Source organism: Rhyacophila brunnea, unplaced genomic scaffold (assembly GCF_057557595.1).
Source record: "Rhyacophila brunnea isolate RB1 unplaced genomic scaffold, BYU_Rbru_1.0 scaffold_17, whole genome shotgun sequence".
In the NCBI taxonomy this organism is placed as follows: domain Eukaryota; kingdom Metazoa; phylum Arthropoda; class Insecta; order Trichoptera; family Rhyacophilidae; genus Rhyacophila; species Rhyacophila brunnea.
This window is the reverse complement of record NW_028232827.1, coordinates 21,276,713-21,297,120: the sequence shown is the minus strand read 5'-3', so window position 1 is coordinate 21,297,120 and position 20,408 is coordinate 21,276,713. Positions and strand designations below refer to the sequence as shown.

The 20,408-nt window shown below is 34.7% G+C and overlaps 1 protein-coding gene across 1 annotated transcript in view; it reads right to left on the bottom strand.

Annotated features, from left to right (window-relative positions):
• LOC147073825 (uncharacterized) overlaps nucleotides 1-18,505 on the bottom strand; it is a 42,890-nt gene extending 24,385 nt beyond the window's left edge. Inside the window, exon 1 of the mRNA XM_085944449.1 lies at nucleotides 18,205-18,505. Coding sequence (XP_085800575.1) covers nucleotides 18,205-18,297 — 93 coding nt within the window. The 5' untranslated portion in view covers nucleotides 18,298-18,505. The remainder of the gene's footprint in view (nucleotides 1-18,204) is intronic.
• Between the last annotated feature and the right edge of the window lie 1,903 nt (nucleotides 18,506-20,408).

The following is a 20,408-nucleotide window of genomic DNA, read 5'->3' as shown; positions in this document are numbered from 1 at the left end:
CTTGACTAGCTTAAACGATCAAAAAAATTTGTACTTGATAGAAATACTACTGAAATGTCATATTGACATGTCATATTGATTTCCATAGTAACGTACGTATATATTAATAATTTAGTTGCTAGGACCCCAGACCCATAGCAACCAATAATGGGGTCGAAATAACTTTTCATACAAAACAGAATTGACTGAAAATGAATTCAATTCTACTTAAAGATGGCCAAAAGTATAGAGGTATTAAATAAAAAGAGGGGTAAGGAATCGGCTTTCTCATACAACTGAAGGCAGGCCAACAATAGCCGACAACTTACGAGAAATAGCGACGCGATAAAAAAAAATCAGGGCATCACGGAGGATTTACTTTGGTCGTTATAACGTACCCATATAATATAATATTAACGTGGAAATTCTGCCGCAACTTGATTACCAGCCCGCCTCACCATACTTTTTCACCATACCAGCCTGCTTCACCATACTTTCATATAACCTGCCGCCCCTAGGCTAAAAGTATTAAAAAATGCATTGGCATCGTGTTCTGATAGGTATATTCTAAAAGTTTCAAATGTCTAGCTAGTCGGAAAGTTAGTTAAAAATCGATTGCAAGATTTGTACCGGACAAAGAACTACCGGACAAATAAGAATATGAGCTAAGAAAAACGTTGTAAAATATATTAATCGATTAACCAAAAATTTGCCATATTATTTTACTGGCTATGTACTATGTAATTGGGTTGCCATGCCTGAAAAGTATTATACTAAAAAATCATTAAAAAGCAGTATTTTATTTACAGCATTAGTCAAAACTACATTTTGCACATTCAGTCAAATATAAAGTTTTAAATATAAATATGTTATTGATGATTAATAATATTTCGTGGCAGGTGCATATTACGTACATATCACCAGTCCTCAAACTGTCACCACGTTGTTCTACAAATCTCTAATAAATTATTGTATGCTAATTACAAATATACATTGCTAGCTGAATTAGTTGCCTTAGTACTTAAAATTAATATATACCTAATAATTTAATAATTATGACTAATAATTATTCCGCCCGTGGTGCAGTGGGGAAGGCACTGGCCTTCCGCCCGAGCGTTCTGGGTTCGATTCCCGGTGAGGACACAATATTTATGTGTTTTTCTCAAAGTCTGGGTGTTTGTGATTGTCCAAAATTACTAACAAAACCACCTTGTACGGAAAAGCAAGGACATGGTTATTAATAATTTCATTTAATTAAAATACATAGCGATCATTTAATTAAAAGAATGTTCTCATGTTATATAATGTATTAGTCGTTCACGGTTATTTGTTGTCATAATAGAATTTTGGGTATCTTCGACATCTATTTTCGACATAGTTATACCCTATCCATGGAAATAGGCTGTCGAATGCCGTTCATTACCGTGCTACCTTACGCCATAATCGTTTATTACCATATACAAACTAGTCGAGCGTTCACCCAACTTCGTGCGAGTCTGTATATATATATAAGATGTTTAAATCGATCTTACATACTAATTATTTTTTATATTTATTGATTTAAGTATATTACAGCATGGCCGGATAATCCTAATGCCAAACAAACGTTATTGAATAATAATATAATCATAACAATATATAGGAAATCTCTGAGAAGTACAATGATCACTATTACTTAACGTGGAATCAATTACGGTTTTCAATTTAGTTAGGTTAAAATATAATCAAAACATAATTACGCAATAGTGTACTCTAATTAAAAGATATTAGTAATTTTCTTATGAATGTCTATGGTTGAATAAAAACATGCTAATTTTGCGTCTGACAAATAAAAGGTGAAAAGATCAAGGCTCCCGCTGGATCGATGGACCGAAAGGGATCAGGATCGGAACTGTCTGGCGTACAGGATTTGATGGAGATTGATGGAGACCTGGAAGAATGAGGGAGGATTTCTAACTGAGAAAATGCTCGATGTACCCGGGATGTACCCTTATTTGAAGAAGAAAAGGAAGAATTTAATACTCAAGTCGCCATATTGTCTGCTCCATTTTACACTAAGTACTTTTATAACAGACAAATTAATACAAACTGGAAATAAATTATTAACAGAGTGTTAATTAAGCGGGAGTGATCGCCTTACAGAATCTAATGCCCACGAAGTGAATTGAAAAAAAAACATGTTTGGCGTTAGTCCAATGTTTTCAATCTGCTACAGGGAAAGAAGAAAGAAAAAAAATACCAAAATAATCTGAAACATTCATACCACCGCGCAAATACATTTAATATTTTCATGTCTGCCAACATTGGAGATGTGAATTCTTTGATCCGAATGATTAGGTGCTTGCGACTAATATTTTAAGCGATACTTTTTGTACACAAATCGACCGATTGTAATAACATATACCAACAAAGAATAACAGAAAATACATAATGTCGAAACACAACAGAAACATACATAGTTTTTTTATTATAAATCTATCCTAAAGAAAAATTGTATTGAGTGGGATTCTCAGTGGGTGTTTTCCATGAAGCAAATGAGGCGGTTGATTCATCAGAAAAAATGACATATGAAAAAAAAATATCAATTACTTACGAGTAAGTGTAAAAAAATCTGGGAACATACATGTTGCTACATTTTCGAAAGACTGTCGCGTACGTACATAAAACCGCCACTCTGTACTCTTATCAATTAAGCTTTGGATACGTGTAAGATTCATGAGAATTATTACTAATGACAACATTATCAGCTGAGTTGCGTCAAATTCCGCTAAGAAAAGGCTGCCAACTGTGTAATGTATCTAAATAAGGACAATTCTTTTATTATGCTTTATAGCTCGTCAGGAGTTATCTAAATTTAAAATTGCTAGATTTTTTTTGATTACTTGCATTAAGTAGGTACTTGAAGTTTATACTAATCTAATTTGATTATACCTACAGTAATGACTGTCATATGGAAAGAAAAGTATTGATACTATGAATCGGTAACAAAGAATCAATAGTTTTTTGACTGCCTTACCTACAGTCCTAAAACCTGACTTTCAAATATTAAAATCATCACTTAATATTGTTATTTTGACATGATTACGTACTTTAAACATATTATTAGTATCATAATAATATAATATAACGGTGCGATTTCATTTGCTAGTGAAACGTACGAGCGAACCCAGAAAATTCAATGAAAATAAAATTCAGTAGGTACACGTGCACTTTCACCACACCGGGCAAGTTTCGCTACGAATGTTCGGCTGAGTTCTAGGCGGTGCATGCGAACTGACCTACGTTTTACTTTGATTCAGTTTTTTCATTTTCAGGAATCATTCGTTTTGCTAGTCCAGTGATAACGCACCGTTATGTAATATTAAAGATATTAAGGGCTAAGATACACGGCGCTGCAAGATGCCGCGTTGACACGGTTATTAGGTCGGTTTGGTTTTGCTAGATGTGCATATACAATGCGATGTATATTTGGCACAACCAAACCGATCTAAATACGGTAATCTGCAAAGCCGCGTGTTTCAGCCCTTAATACTATAGAAATGTGAGAGCAAGTCGCCATGGAGCAAGATCTTCAAGCCGGATTTGGTTTATTACTTTCGGAGGGCTAGATCATACTACGCAAGAATCACAATGATAGTCCTCAAATACTATAAGTAATATTGAACGCGTGTTTCATTTAAGTGACAAACTTAAATGCGTATTATTAAAGATATCATTCTCATGTTTCTCTACATTAGAGATGTACACCTTGTTACAGCCTCACTCAGAACTTTTGTATTCCCAAGGTCTTTCAGACGACAATTGTGTCACCCCCGTAAAATCATGAAATCCCCATCTCCAAACCGCCCCTGGTTTGCGGCTGCCTGCGTCTTCTGTGGTAATGCACAGTCGTGTGCGGCGGCACTGTCAACTAACTTTCTATATCCGAAGAAAAATCGAAACTAATTGCGAAACAATTATTTCTACTTTCCTTTCACTACGTATATTTAATACACAGTGAACAATAAGACTAGGTAAAAAAAACAAACATTTTGTTGCCATCATATTGTATGACAACAACGTGGGAATTATTGCGAATATCTGACATTTGACATGAAAGCAAACACAGCAAAAAGAGAAACAAACATAAATGTGTGAAAAAACATTATTATCTACTTACTGAGAACAATAATATTATGAAAACTACTTTGTTTACGAGAGAGACAATGTCAACATATCTGATAAATGTTGATAAAGTATCTAGCGGCACATGCGTAGCCACTGATCGGTGAGCATACCAACGAATGATTGCAGCTGATGTGTTTAACGCTAGCAACACCACGAGGAATGTCTGGGCATTAGTCGTGTATGCAGGATATGTGGCAGAGTGTGGTTATCACCAGTCGCAGTCACAAGTAAATACGGTAGGCCTTATATTCTTCTTGATTACCGGATTAGAGTACGTCTTCATGTCCGACGCTATCTTTAACTCTCTAGGATCCCGAATGTCATTTTCATATACCTCTGTTGGCCGTAACTCTCAATATTGTCTTGCAAACATTCTTTTAAATTGGCTCTACAATCCGATGCAGATATTAGTCGCCTCACAAAGAGGTTTCGTAAGAGATTTTGGGTCCATGCTTAGAATTTAAATACACATTGATAAAAACAACATGTAATTTTGTCAGACCCGGGATTCGAACGCGAGATCTATGATTTTATAAGCTTACATAATACTGCTCGGCCATAGCGGGTTTTTAGTATAATACGTTACCATACATCATAGCCACCATTTCGGAAAATGCTTCCGAAGTATGCAACTTTCCTTCATATTATATCATGATGATGTATTTATTGGTTACGTAATTTAATCAATATATTTCATGAATATGGTGGAGTAATAATAATTTTGTTATGGGTAAACTTTTGAGAAAAGGTTTTGAATCCACCGGGTAACTTTGCATGTCCATTTGGTGTTTCGCCACGAGGCTGCGACGCCATTTTCCAGACACGTGGATAATAATGTGCCCAATTGCTTCTTCCGGTAAAATCTTTTAGTACCGGGTGGTTAAGTAGTTGTTATAGCTTTATATTGTGTTGTGGTAAGTCACGCGATATTTCAATTAACCATACAACATAGTTTATTGTTAGGGGCGCGAGGGAGCTTTTAATAGAACAACTTGTTGCTTTGTCAACTACGTAAAACTAGTAGTTGTTTACATGTTAAATAATCTTCTTATTTATAAATGCTGTTATAAAATAAAAAGCTAAAAAATGACATATGAAAAAAAAATATCAATTACTTACGAGTAAGTGTAAAAAAATCTGGGAACATACATGTTGCTACATTTTCGAAAGACTGTCGCGTACGTACATAAAACCGCCACTCTGTACTCTTATCAATTAAGCTTTGGATACGTGTAAGATTCATGAGAATTATTACTAATGACAACATTATCAGCTGAGTTGCGTCAAATTCCGCTAAGAAAAGGCTGCCAACTGTGTAATGTATCTAAATAAGGACAATTCTTTTATTATGCTTTATAGCTCGTCAGGAGTTATCTAAATTTAAAATTGCTAGATTTTTTTTGATTACTTGCATTAAGTAGGTACTTGAAGTTTATACTAATCTAATTTGATTATACCTACAGTAATGACTGTCATATGGAAAGAAAAGTATTGATACTATGAATCGGTAACAAAGAATCAATAGTTTTTTGACTGCCTTACCTACAGTCCTAAAACCTGACTTTCAAATATTAAAATCATCACTTAATATTGTTATTTTGACATGATTACGTACTTTAAACATATTATTAGTATCATAATAATATAATATAACGGTGCGATTTCATTTGCTAGTGAAACGTACGAGCGAACCCAGAAAATTCAATGAAAATAAAATTCAGTAGGTACACGTGCACTTTCACCACACCGGGCAAGTTTCGCTACGAATGTTCGGCTGAGTTCTAGGCGGTGCATGCGAACTGACCTACGTTTTACTTTGATTCAGTTTTTTCATTTTCAGGAATCATTCGTTTTGCTAGTCCAGTGATAACGCACCGTTATGTAATATTAAAGATATTAAGGGCTAAGATACACGGCGCTGCAAGATGCCGCGTTGACACGGTTATTAGGTCGGTTTGGTTTTGCTAGATGTGCATATACAATGCGATGTATATTTGGCACAACCAAACCGATCTAAATACGGTAATCTGCAAAGCCGCGTGTTTCAGCCCTTAATACTATAGAAATGTGAGAGCAAGTCGCCATGGAGCAAGATCTTCAAGCCGGATTTGGTTTATTACTTTCGGAGGGCTAGATCATACTACGCAAGAATCACAATGATAGTCCTCAAATACTATAAGTAATATTGAACGCGTGTTTCATTTAAGTGACAAACTTAAATGCGTATTATTAAAGATATCATTCTCATGTTTCTCTACATTAGAGATGTACACCTTGTTACAGCCTCACTCAGAACTTTTGTATTCCCAAGGTCTTTCAGACGACAATTGTGTCACCCCCGTAAAATCATGAAATCCCCATCTCCAAACCGCCCCTGGTTTGCGGCTGCCTGCGTCTTCTGTGGTAATGCACAGTCGTGTGCGGCGGCACTGTCAACTAACTTTCTATATCCGAAGAAAAATCGAAACTAATTGCGAAACAATTATTTCTACTTTCCTTTCACTACGTATATTTAATACACAGTGAACAATAAGACTAGGTAAAAAAAACAAACATTTTGTTGCCATCATATTGTATGACAACAACGTGGGAATTATTGCGAATATCTGACATTTGACATGAAAGCAAACACAGCAAAAAGAGAAACAAACATAAATGTGTGAAAAAACATTATTATCTACTTACTGAGAACAATAATATTATGAAAACTACTTTGTTTACGAGAGAGACAATGTCAACATATCTGATAAATGTTGATAAAGTATCTAGCGGCACATGCGTAGCCACTGATCGGTGAGCATACCAACGAATGATTGCAGCTGATGTGTTTAACGCTAGCAACACCACGAGGAATGTCTGGGCATTAGTCGTGTATGCAGGATATGTGGCAGAGTGTGGTTATCACCAGTCGCAGTCACAAGTAAATACGGTAGGCCTTATATTCTTCTTGATTACCGGATTAGAGTACGTCTTCATGTCCGACGCTATCTTTAACTCTCTAGGATCCCGAATGTCATTTTCATATACCTCTGTTGGCCGTAACTCTCAATATTGTCTTGCAAACATTCTTTTAAATTGGCTCTACAATCCGATGCAGATATTAGTCGCCTCACAAAGAGGTTTCGTAAGAGATTTTGGGTCCATGCTTAGAATTTAAATACACATTGATAAAAACAACATGTAATTTTGTCAGACCCGGGATTCGAACGCGAGATCTATGATTTTATAAGCTTACATAATACTGCTCGGCCATAGCGGGTTTTTAGTATAATACGTTACCATACATCATAGCCACCATTTCGGAAAATGCTTCCGAAGTATGCAACTTTCCTTCATATTATATCATGATGATGTATTTATTGGTTACGTAATTTAATCAATATATTTCATGAATATGGTGGAGTAATAATAATTTTGTTATGGGTAAACTTTTGAGAAAAGGTTTTGAATCCACCGGGTAACTTTGCATGTCCATTTGGTGTTTCGCCACGAGGCTGCGACGCCATTTTCCAGACACGTGGATAATAATGTGCCCAATTGCTTCTTCCGGTAAAATCTTTTAGTACCGGGTGGTTAAGTAGTTGTTATAGCTTTATATTGTGTTGTGGTAAGTCACGCGATATTTCAATTAACCATACAACATAGTTTATTGTTAGGGGCGCGAGGGAGCTTTTAATAGAACAACTTGTTGCTTTGTCAACTACGTAAAACTAGTAGTTGTTTACATGTTAAATAATCTTCTTATTTATAAATGCTGTTCTACTAAACTCCAAGTAGATTGTAATCTACTATCCACTGGAAAACTGGCAGCGATCTATCACACTTTCTCAATGTCATTCTTCAATTTGAACAAACGTATTATTTATTTGGCTGAGGACACAGAGAAATTACAAATTAAACAATAACACTAACAATTGTCTTTCATCATTACAAGACATACTCGATTTCTTTAAATTTCTTTCTTAAAATTATGAGTTTTGGTATCTTTTAGGCATTTATTACACTCATCGTAAAACTATTGTCCTACAGTAAAAAGAGCCTACTGCGCGATGGTAATCAGAAATTACGCCTTAATTTAAAATGCGAGGATTTACATCTTCTCTTCTTCTCAGTCCTGCAGCATGTCATGAGTGATGCAATACAAATCAAGTGGTACGATGAGGTTATGCGGTAATTTGAAAACGACTTTTAAATAATCTGTTCAAAGAATGGTTAATGCTTCCTCTTCAAAACCTCAATGAAATTATAATACAACTGAATATACACTACTTTCGTGGCTCAATTCATCTGGGATCGATCAAAATTCATCGACGTGATGGATATACCTGTTCTAAACGACGGTTGGCTATCTACCTCATAATCAATGTAGCTCTGAAAAGTGATTAGCTATTCGTTGATAGATGTCTGATGTAAATTATTCAAACAAGAAATCCTTATGTTACCTTTTCTTCTTCTCACAATGAATGATTCAACAATCAAGTTATAGTAACTATCAATTGCAGAAAGGCTGCCATATTTTCCGCAATGAAAATGATGATTTACTCGACCTTATAATGCAAGGAACGATTGAGCAAGACGTTGGTGATCTGATGCCTGGCTACAGAGATGCACTGCAAATTGGTCACCAACCTTCGATAGAAGACGGCATCAAAAGAATAAGTTTAGTTTACATGGTTTTCATTTTGCAAAGCGTCGCTCTTTTATCTATATGTTACGCCGAATGTGCGAAATTAACTATTACATGAAAATATTACATGAACTGATGAAAAATGCAAGCCCGTTGCCTTATTCATGAATTAGGCAAAATATGTGCCAAGTGCCTAATTCACATTCAGCAGTAATATTTCTGCCTAGTTCATGCATTGGGTAAATTAGATAGTAGCGCTACGGTGGTGTTTTTTGCAACTAGACCAAATGTGTCAAAATGCTCATGCATTGGTCAAAATAGATGGTCGCGCTCCGGCGGTGTTTTTTGCAACTAATCAAACTAACCAAATGTGTCAAATGTCATTGATTATATAAAAATATACCAATCAATAACTACAATGACGTTCATATCCATTTACTATGCCCAAAAAAATCTAGAACTATAATATGATAACGGAAGAATTTTATTAAAAGGTATTTTCGCGATTTGATTCGTGCTTGGGTATCAATCGTGCAATGGTCGACTGTTTGTTTGTATAGTATGATTTGATAGCTTGTTGACAGTTATTAGCTAACCTCAAAATGGACATTCTGTTGAATTCAGAATTACAAAACCTAACCTAACCTAATAATAATAATAATATATTATGTCCAATTATAACTAATAAAACTATCCGTATTAAATTTACTTTTTCTACTGTCATGTTGACAGTTTAAGAATTCCATACCCTGGCGAATTCACGCACTCGGCTGATAATTTACCTAATTCATGAATAAGGCAACGGGCTTGACTATAACATGAATTAGCCAAAATTTTGCCCATTTCATGTAATAGTCAATTTCGCACATTCGGCGTAACATATGCATATATCAATATACATAATATAAGTTTGGCGGGTAGTCATATTTTATAATGTTTTACAACGTAAACTCAACACAAAGATAACACGCGTTTTATAAAATTTTATAATATGTGGTAAATGCAAAGTTATTTTAGTTATAAATCAAACAATCGTTTATAACAATACCTACCACAATAAAAAAAACATAAACAATGAACGATAAAAAATGTTTAATTTAACTTGCAATAAAAACAATGAAAGAAAAACGTTTATTTTATATCATTGCATTGATTAAAGTTTAGTAAATTTGTAGCTGCAACAGTAGCGAAACGCGGGATGCAAAGGTACGTAGAATGGGTACGTATACTGTGGAAGGACACCATAAGGAAGGTGGATACGTAAGTAGACATGATAAGTGAATACCGCCAAACTGAAGAAGTGGCAATTGGTCTTTTATGTCACTCGGTGTGGATAAACACTGGACAGATGCCGTCATGCAGTGGCGCCAAACAACTCCTGATACTAAATTTAATTTAGTACATACCGACATACATCTGCCGGTGAAAAATAAACAGGGTAAAATCCCATCTAATAGTTAGGACCGTTAAAGCAGGCGTATGAGAACATCCGTAGTTTTATATCTGCGGGCCATATGTTTATCGCCAGACTCAAAGTGCGGAGTGTCTGGGTATGAAGAATGTACGCTGTAAATGGGAGGATCCGCAGTTGAAACAACAAAAAGCTGTTAGTAGTATGGGTAAGAGCGGAATCTGTGGCGCTGGTAGTATTATAAAGATATTTTTTCGAAATGGACCCCCCCGTGCCACTTTTCTGTATGTTTTTAGATATAAAATCACAGCACTCAAACAAACGTTATTATTAAGTAGGTATCTATTAGTATTAATAGAAAAAAATGGACGCGAAAGATTCCAAATGATGACGAATCGGTTTTATGGACAGCGAAACGGAAAAGGATGGGGGTAAAAAGGGACATTGAATTATTCCGAGTGATTGATTGACTACATTATTTTGAAAGCCTCGTAAAAATGAAACTCCTTACTACCCCGATATAGTTTTACCGGGAACTCTCAAACGGGTAACTTTGGCTACTGGCACACCTTAATTGTGTTAATTAGTAACTTAGGGAGAACTTACAAAGTAAATACTAATTGCAAAACAGCAACAAAAGATGGCGTTAAACTGTTTTATATAAACGAAGCTGTCAGTATCATCATTTATTAACACTATCGATTGAAGTTCTTTGGTGGTTGGACGGCCCCACGATGACCAAGCGGCTAACGGGTCAGCTTATAATGTCGTATGTGCCAGGATAGAATCCTGGGTCTGGCAAATATACATATTGTTTTTCAATATATTGTGTTTGGGTCAGAGTATGGACCTATTATGTTGATATGTAAAGTGGCTAACATCCATTTTCCGTAAAAACAAAAATCTGTTGATACAAACCGCTTAGGATCGAACATCGTCAAAAAAATAAAAATATAATTGATAATTACATGTTTTGTATTATTTCATTTAATATACAAACTAACAAAACAGCTATAATAATGTGTCAATTGTATCTTTACCATAGGTGGATGAAGATGCCTGAAGTGCCGAAAGTCGAACCCGGATCATATATTTCTGTGTTCAGATTAGAAGCTTAAAGCTGTGTATGTACCTACCTATCTATATCATAGAATGCACATACGAAAGTCCCCGTATTACCTGTCTATTTCAACAACGTAACTCTGTAACACCTATAACGTCAATAACACTATTTTGTTAAATTTATGAATTCCGAGATTATCCCAATATTCAACAGAGTACTAAACGGTTATTTGCGGTTATCTAAAAGGCGAATAATTGAGTTCACAAGTGTTTCTCCGAGGGAACGTAGAAATAATGGGAACTGAAATACCTAACGGGTAAGGAAGGATCTGTTCTGTGGTTTCTCCCGAAGAGTATTTTCATAAGAAAAAAATACATACATTTTGAGTTAAGTGTTTTATTGAAATACTTAGACCTGCTGGTTTATATAGTTTGAGAAACATTCTATGGTACAGTTCGTTGTTTTATTCATTACCTACATACTACTGGATATCGCATTTTCACCAGGTAAGTAAGTATATAAACAGTAATGTCAGTTATATCCCGCCAAAGAATGAATTCTATACTTTGATGCGAAGGTACAAGTCAGACGTGAGTACGCCACGTTACGTTTTATTAGCATTTAAAAGGAAAGCCGATTGATTCTGTATTGAATTTCAAGACTATTTACAAAACGCTGGGTTTATATTAACACCCCGAAAGCGAGGGAAATTGTATTATTTGAATTTGAAGAACAAAGGGAATTCCCCCTTAAGAATATTATTATTTACGAGAAAACAATAGGTAGGTATTGGCAATTATAAATACATATCGAATGTGTCGAAGTTATTTGAAAAAAGTACGTTGTGACGGTGTAGTACCTACCAAGCATAGTACTACTTATGCCCAAATATTGAAAATTTCATTAACACTAACTATGGGAAACGAGTCACTTTCAGGGGTAGCCAACCTTTTGCATGACATCCGCCAATTTTTTAACAGACGAGTACAGCTGCGCCATACAACTCAAGCACCTTTTCTACCTTTTTACATTCACGGTTGGTTGGGTTGGAAAATAGGGATAGGCGATAGGATCTGCTTTGCTTAGGGGAGGAAAAGGAATAAGTCAATCACGCAATTAAATTAATTAATTTATGCCAGTTTAAAAAACACACGTTTATTGGAGCACCAATCTACAATAGTCAGAAATAATCTCTTGGCGAGAGGGCCATGGATCCCGCTGATAGTACCACAGCTGCCGGAGAGTCTCATTTGGTGAAGATAACTCTGGACTACAGTTGTTGGATGTGATGAGAGAGAGCTCTGAGCGGGATGGGGCACTGAGAGCTTTTGAGCGTTTGGATTTCGCTAGTCTTTCAATGTTTGGTGTTAAATTTGTTACTAATAGCAGCAGAGAATTCTTCAAACTTGAATCAGTTATTCGCGACCTTGTTTCTCTCTCATACACACATACTGTTCACATCCTACTATTGTAAACTGTCAAAAAATGGGACGAACTAATGAGTAAGAAGATTGTATTACTTAAACTGAGGAAGAAGTAGGCGCAAAGATGCAATGCACCACTTTTAATCATCTAATGCGCCCATAGTATATAGTATACGGTCATGGCGAACCGTACCACTGTGAAATGTTTTACGTACAATTTACATGTAACCGTTGGGTCTCGGGTTCGAATCACCGGTTTGGCAAATTCATATGTTTGGACTCAGAGCAAGGTAGGTCTATGCTTGGTGGTTGAACAAGTGGCTAACATCAATTTCTCGTCAAAATACAAAATACTGTTAATACAATCCCACACTGTGGGAGCACTCCGCTTAAGATCGAATATGGTAATTCACATTTTTTTTACTGTTATTTAATGTAATTTTTTTTACATCCAATTGTCCAGTCACCTGTATAAATATTCGGTTTAGTTGTGCATATCCAGTCAATGTTATCTCCGTGTTAAAGGTGTAAACGCAGGCAGTTAAACCTAGAATAACTTTCTTTACATTTATGTCGTACGATAAGTATTTTATTATTTTACTGGGTCAAATTAACTCGCATGAGTGGCAGCACGTTAATAGTATAATAATAGCCACAATGGAATGGACGAGAAAAAATTATCATACCTACGGCAATTTTCATTGTAAAAATAAAACAACATGGCCGACTGCCAATAAAGTGATGAGATGATTATAATAATATATAGCCATTTCTTATAACCAAATCACACGAGCAGTCTCACCTACTAACAACGACATTCTGAATCTTTTCAAATCTGTAGTTGTGAGTAATATGGAAACATTACAATTTATATTTCCAACAGCGCTCGGTGGGTCTATTTTGTTCTATACACAAGGCGGCTATCGGTAGTATATCATATTTATGTATTATAATTGTTACAAAAGTTAGCCGTATAAATTGTCAAAACTGTCTATCTCGCTCTAAAAGTTAACACAGCCAAGAGAGGGTCTGTTAAAACATAGCACTTTTTGACAGTTATAATAATTAACCACCTCAATACATAAATATGATAAACTACCGTCGATAGCCGCCTTGTGAATAGAATATACCTACCCACAGGTTGACGTTTGCTTAAAGATAGTCGCCTGACTTTATTCATGATTTTACCACAGAATAATAACACGAAATAAGAATAATATGTTAGTAAGTTAAGTAAATACTAAATACAATGTACGTATTTGTACGTATTACATTTCACGGTGGCACAGTTTACCGTGAGTTGTCTTACCGGAAAGAGACGGCCGTATACTCATCCTCACGTAGGTGGAATATATCAACAGCCGGAGCGATATGCTTGAACCAAGTTATTGCCCTCCCAATTGGCATTACCAATGGCAGGATAGTTCTGCACCTTAGGAGAACAAACAACCGATGCTCCCGATTTTTGAGATAGTTATCAGGGATACACACCAATACTACCAATAATGGCATAGTTCTCATTTACACCACGTACCTATGAGTCGAAAAAATACGTGACCAAATATCTTCTAGCGTTTAAACTACATTGTGTAAGAGAAAGTCAGTTGAATAAACCCACGGATAGTATCCATAAAGCTTCAAATAAAAGAGTCTCAAAAAATTCTTTTTAATTTGCTCCACCATAAGGTCGTATTTCAACTAATTCGGTGCCCAAACAATCAACCCACTATCAACCCGGCTTTTAACTAAGGAATTATAAAGGATTTTTAATATAGTAAGCATACTGGGTCGCGGCTAGGGCCATCAAATGAGTATCTATATTTTTTACCAATATTTCGATACTTTGGAATCAATACTTCCTTTCGATATGACGATTGACGACCCTAGTCGCGGCTATGTTATGCTGGCTTTCCATTGGTATGCAAGTCAGACGATTTACAGTCTTCGGACTTTTTTTTCGCGTGGAGCACCCCAGATCTGAGGACTTTTTAATCCGCAGACCAGGCTCGTTGGATTTCAAACATGTTTGATATTTTACTCTCCGAGTTGCCAGACTACTCCCGTCGATCACTATGCAAATTCGATTTGACATTAATACGCAATCATTCGGACCGAAAAAAATCTGTAATTGTTTTAAACATTTTCATTGATTAATTTGTTAATTTACACATTAGAAAATGAGAGATTTAACAATTATTTTTTTAATTGTATTTATGAAATTCATAAAAGAAAACGTAAAACTTGTGTTGTTTTCACTGCTATATTATTTTATGCAAGTCTAAATATAAATAACACAAAATTATAGGATTATCGGAAGACATTATGAGAATCGCAACTTTTCACTTTTGACAGCTCGACTTTTTTATTCGTTCGTTGATCAGTAGATCAGTAGAGCATAGACAAATCGGACGATTTATTGTCCTCGGACTTTTGGCTCGCCAATGGAGCGCTGGCATTAAGTTTGTGAAACGGTGACAGACAATCACAAGTAATGTTGACCGGGACCGCTTTAACGGATGTTGATATGGTACGACGTGGCGTTGTTTATGATTGATTTCCAGTGGAATTCGCATACCTATACTATTATACTACCTCAAGTGACACAAGTACGTTATATTATGTGCAGTACTTTTGAGTAAAGGCCGGTGACAGCAAACATAATCATGGGCTCGCCGTCACTTAGCAAGAGGACGATCGTTGGACTTAAATAAATATTTTATTCATTGGTACCCAAGATACATTACACAAACATAAAGCCAGGCCAGATCGCTGGATCAACGAATTAATTAGATTCATCATAAATACAATATGTCACTGAAAAACGATGGAAGTAAAATGAGCATGGGGAGACATTCACCCAGCTATACTGCCGATTATTAGTATACTATTATGAGTATCAGAGAGAGAGTAGGTATTGGCATACAAATCCAAAAATGTAGATTCTATCACCCCTCCAAACTTGTTTCGACCATTAATTGTTGAACAATGCATAATATGCAATGTTTTCTGAATCCAATCAATTTGAGAAAACCGCGGAATTCGAACCGGGTGCCACAGATTTGGAGGCGGACGTTTTGTCCAAGAGCTGAATCTGCCATACAAAAATCTTATACCTAATTAACCAACGTGAGTTTTAATATTATTTAATAGATAATTCGATACTATACAAATGCAAGTAGGTATTTAGATGAACTGATCCAATTAATGTACTGGTCTACTTTACGCGTTGGACTATCAAGCCGTAGGCCCCAGGTTCGAATCCTGGGTCTGGCAAATACACATATTGTTTTTTCAATTTGTGTGTGAGTCAGGGTATGGACCTAATAGGTTGAGCAAGTGGCTGACATCCATTTCTCGTAAAAACAAAACCTGTTAATACAAACCTCTACTCTGTGGAGGCCCATATGATCCTATTAGGATCGGACATGGTCGGAAAAGAAAAGAAAATGTATAGATAAGAGTGAGGTGTTTTATCAACTTCGTAATCTATCAATATACACAAATAATAATTAATATGATATTGTTATTAATTGTTAATTGAATTTTTAAAGTAACCAGCATCATCTGCAATATGTATTCTTAGTTAAATGAAAATAAAGAAGTATGAATGACAAAGTTTAGTGTGCACTAATTATGTCGAATCTTAACAACCCTTCGCCACTGCTTCCACATTGTCCAAAACTAATGGGATTATCAAAAAAGCAATACGCACATAAATACTTTGTTGTGCGTGGACATTTTAAAAGCTTTGACAGATAATAACAACACACGGATATCTCGTTTTTATTCCCACATTCCCTGTTACTACAAAAATGTCCCTCCCACGTAAAACTCGAATTCCTTAAATAATAATATGGCGCAATACCTAATCTAAATTTTCTAAATACTAGTGTTTTTGAATATGCTACGATAAACTTTGTGATTAACCTATTACTTACCAAAAAGGTTTTAAGTTGTACCTTTTTCATAAGATTTAACGAATTCTCACGCAATCCCGGCACTGACCTGGGGACTAGGGATTGCAATACCGGTATTTAAAAATCGGTATCAAAATAGTTTTTGAACCGAAATACCTGTTTTTAAAATAACAAAATACCTGTATACTCGGCATTAAGCGGAAACAAAATGTATGACAAACTTAAAAGGTTTAACAAAACTGTATTTTTGTCGGGTCTACTTCCGTTGTCCTTGGTGCCCTGCAATGACACGTGCCGATTTTAGAGAAATACACTTGCATTATATAGGTAGGTACCTATGTACTTACCTAATTTTTAATTTATCCAAATTTAATGTTTTCACCAGTCGCTTGGGAGTCGGGGGGGTCTTATGAGTTGTCAGGCGTATTTTTAGATGTAACTGAAATCGCGGTTAACTACCTACGGTTCGTTTGTATAATCATAATCTTGGGACCTCCGTCCTAGTGGCGAATATTTCATGATAATAATATAATAATACTTATAGGTATAATAACTAATTTTTTATATGTTTATATATAAAGTAGCTCATAAAATATAATGGAGAAATATAATTTTGTTGAACAAAAGGGTGAGCAAATAGTAAGTGAAAAGTAAAGAAATTTCCAAATGTAAAAGTGCAATAAACTAATAAAAACATTAGGTGCAAGTATTGCTAGATCCTTCTGTTTTTTTCCCTTTATATTTCACGAATAACGGTAATAATACCGGTATTAGTATTTTCATTCGGTATTGCAATCCCTACTGGGGATACTAAACGATCACAGGGCCGCAATAAATCCGCAGAATTGACAAAATCGCCAAGTTCGACGGTAGTACGTCGACCTAGGAACCGAAAAAACTGAAAGGAGCTATGGGAAGGCGTTCATATGGTAATAATAGATCGACCCTGCCTAATAAAAGTGATGGCTAAAATATGATGAAAACTTGACGATGGCAATATTGTGAAACAGTAGGTAATACTTAAATTAAATAATGTTTAGAAGCAAATTAATTGTTATCATTTTATGAAAATGCCTACGTGACTAATGATTGTATAATATAGTCATTAGTTTATATTTTAATCAGTAAAGGTGCGTACATAGGTAAATAGTTAGTAAATATTTACACCTGTATTATGTTAAGTATAAATTTATCGATGTAGGTAATATGTACCAATTCCAAATATCCATAAAATTGAATTAGATCATAAAAAAAACAATTGTAGCCATCCGATATTCTTTAAAGATTAGGTAGGTAATTAGGTACCATAAATAAAGCTGTGATTAAAAATATACCTACACAGGTAAACGTATCATATTTGCAACACATTATGTTTGACAATCAATTGAAATGAAACTATTTTTTTATAAAAAACAAGTTATTTACCAAATATTAGACCAGTTGAATAATAATGTAGTTATTTGTATAGTAGGTATACAAAAATACCTCATTTGACATTTGCGAAGTCAACAGGTGTATTGTATGAAACGTCAAACTTTTCCTATATATTATTTATTATATTGATTAACGAAAACAATATAAAAACAAATCAACAATATTAAAATAATATTATATACCCTCTTAACTGCATCTTTCAGATCCGGTTCAGCATTTCGAATCACTTCCTCGAGCTCTTTTTCAACGTCCAATGGCTCAGCGACTTCGGCCATATTTTACAACCGATTGGCGGTATAATTTCACAAATTGCACTGCATGCAGTATTCAAGGATTGTCTTTATCACTACTCTGAAAATAAACTACACTTAACACCTGTTACGATAACATTATAAAGTTTATAAAACAAAAGTATGTTTTGGATTGAGGTTATATGCGATAAACAGAAAGTTGACAACTCATACGATTAGTGAGAACTGTGTTGCCTGCTTACAAATTAATATTCCTAATAGAGTGAAACTCCGCATGGTAAAGAGTATAAAATCCAACGATAGAAACGCCTTTAATTAATATGTTTTCTAGAAAGCCGAAATAAATATTATGTGTGTACCTATATTCTGTTATTGAAAATATCCTTTCTTATATTGACATGTGAACTAAAATATTTATTATATTTGTATCTCAAACTTTCACATAGTCATTTCAGTTTCAAATAACCTAAGTTTTTAACTGATTTGTTTATAACACATGATATTGTTAAAATAGTTTCTTATAAACGGTACCTGCCTATATATATATTATATACATAGTTCAATATAAACATACTTCTCAAATCAGTGATTTTAATTATTAAAAAAAATGATATTTATTTAGTTTACTAGTATCAGTGAAGTTATGTGTAAAATTCATTATGAACATCATATTGTTGAGTTACGTTTTGTTAATGTTGTTAAAATAATTAATATGAGTATTTTGTGCTATTTTAATATTCATAAGAGTATTTGTGTATTTAGCGCTATTTTATCTTATTTACTAATTTACATTTAATCACTATTTTTTATAAAGTTGACATTGTAGGGGTTTTATTGGCAACATCGTAGAAAAATACGTTATCTTGAGACGTTTTTTTGACAGCTCGTGTTTCTATTCTTTGCCGCTGTAGCGCTGGTGTATTGTGAGCAATAATAAATATTGTGAGTTTGCAGCGCTAGTTTTGATTATCAACATACACATAAGTACCTACCCATAATAATAATTAATAATTATAACATTGTACCTACGTAGTATGATATATAACATTATTTTTATTAGTATCTACCTACCTACATTTTTTTTAAACTCGCATAATATCGAACGCTTAGTATGATGAAATTATTTCTAAAACATTATGTAGGTATATATCAATGTAGGCACCGAAACACCTACTTACACAAAAAAACAACCATTGAAAAGGTTCTCTTTTATATTTTCAAAAGAGCACTTATATTATTATGCGGTGAGATTATTTTAGTAATGTCTTCGGTAAATTTAATAAGCTTACGACATCACTGTTGTTCTTGGTAGCGCAACTCTGAGCATAATTGAAAAACACTTTTTCCGGCTGTTCATAAATTCTAGCGGAAGTGATGTTTAAAAATAGGGCGGGCTGACAAACAACCGGATGTGGTTCGAGATACATACACTTATACGTGACCTTATCGACAGAATACACTAAACAAGGTAGCTACTTTCCGAATTGGGATTGCGTTTATATTTTTAGTCGCATCTGTGCATATTTTAATTTAATAGTGACTCAAAATGGAGAGATATAAAATTTTTCAATATGCTAAACTAACTTTCTGAAACTATTTTGAGGCCAACACGATAAAAAATAAAATATAAACCATGACTACCAACGTGCATACCCAGTATAAATATAAAAGCATCTTTTTCCTAGAGTTAGAGAAGATCTAGAGTTTCACATCTTGTAATACAAAATAATTATTATTGAAGATGACATTGATGACACATAATCACATTAGTGGTTTATTTTATATCTACAAGTGCAGTACTAGTCTACGTATCAGTTCTGATGCCAATTGCAGGGATTTTGTTACGCTTGGGGTAATATTTTATATGTAGGTACCCTAATTATGAGAAATACGCGTCTTTTTTAAATTTTGATATAATTTAATAATTGAATGACTGGTTTTAACTGTTTCGAGGCCCCTTTAAAATCATCTGACGATTTTATGTGCGTTATATACGTCAAAGGAAATCGCCGCTGGAAGTAACCAAAGCATGACGTAAAAAGGATGCCGCTATCATATTGTTTATTTACGAACAATGCATTTCACCCAGGGAACTCAGAAATAATGGGAACTGAAATACAAAACGGGTAAGGCGA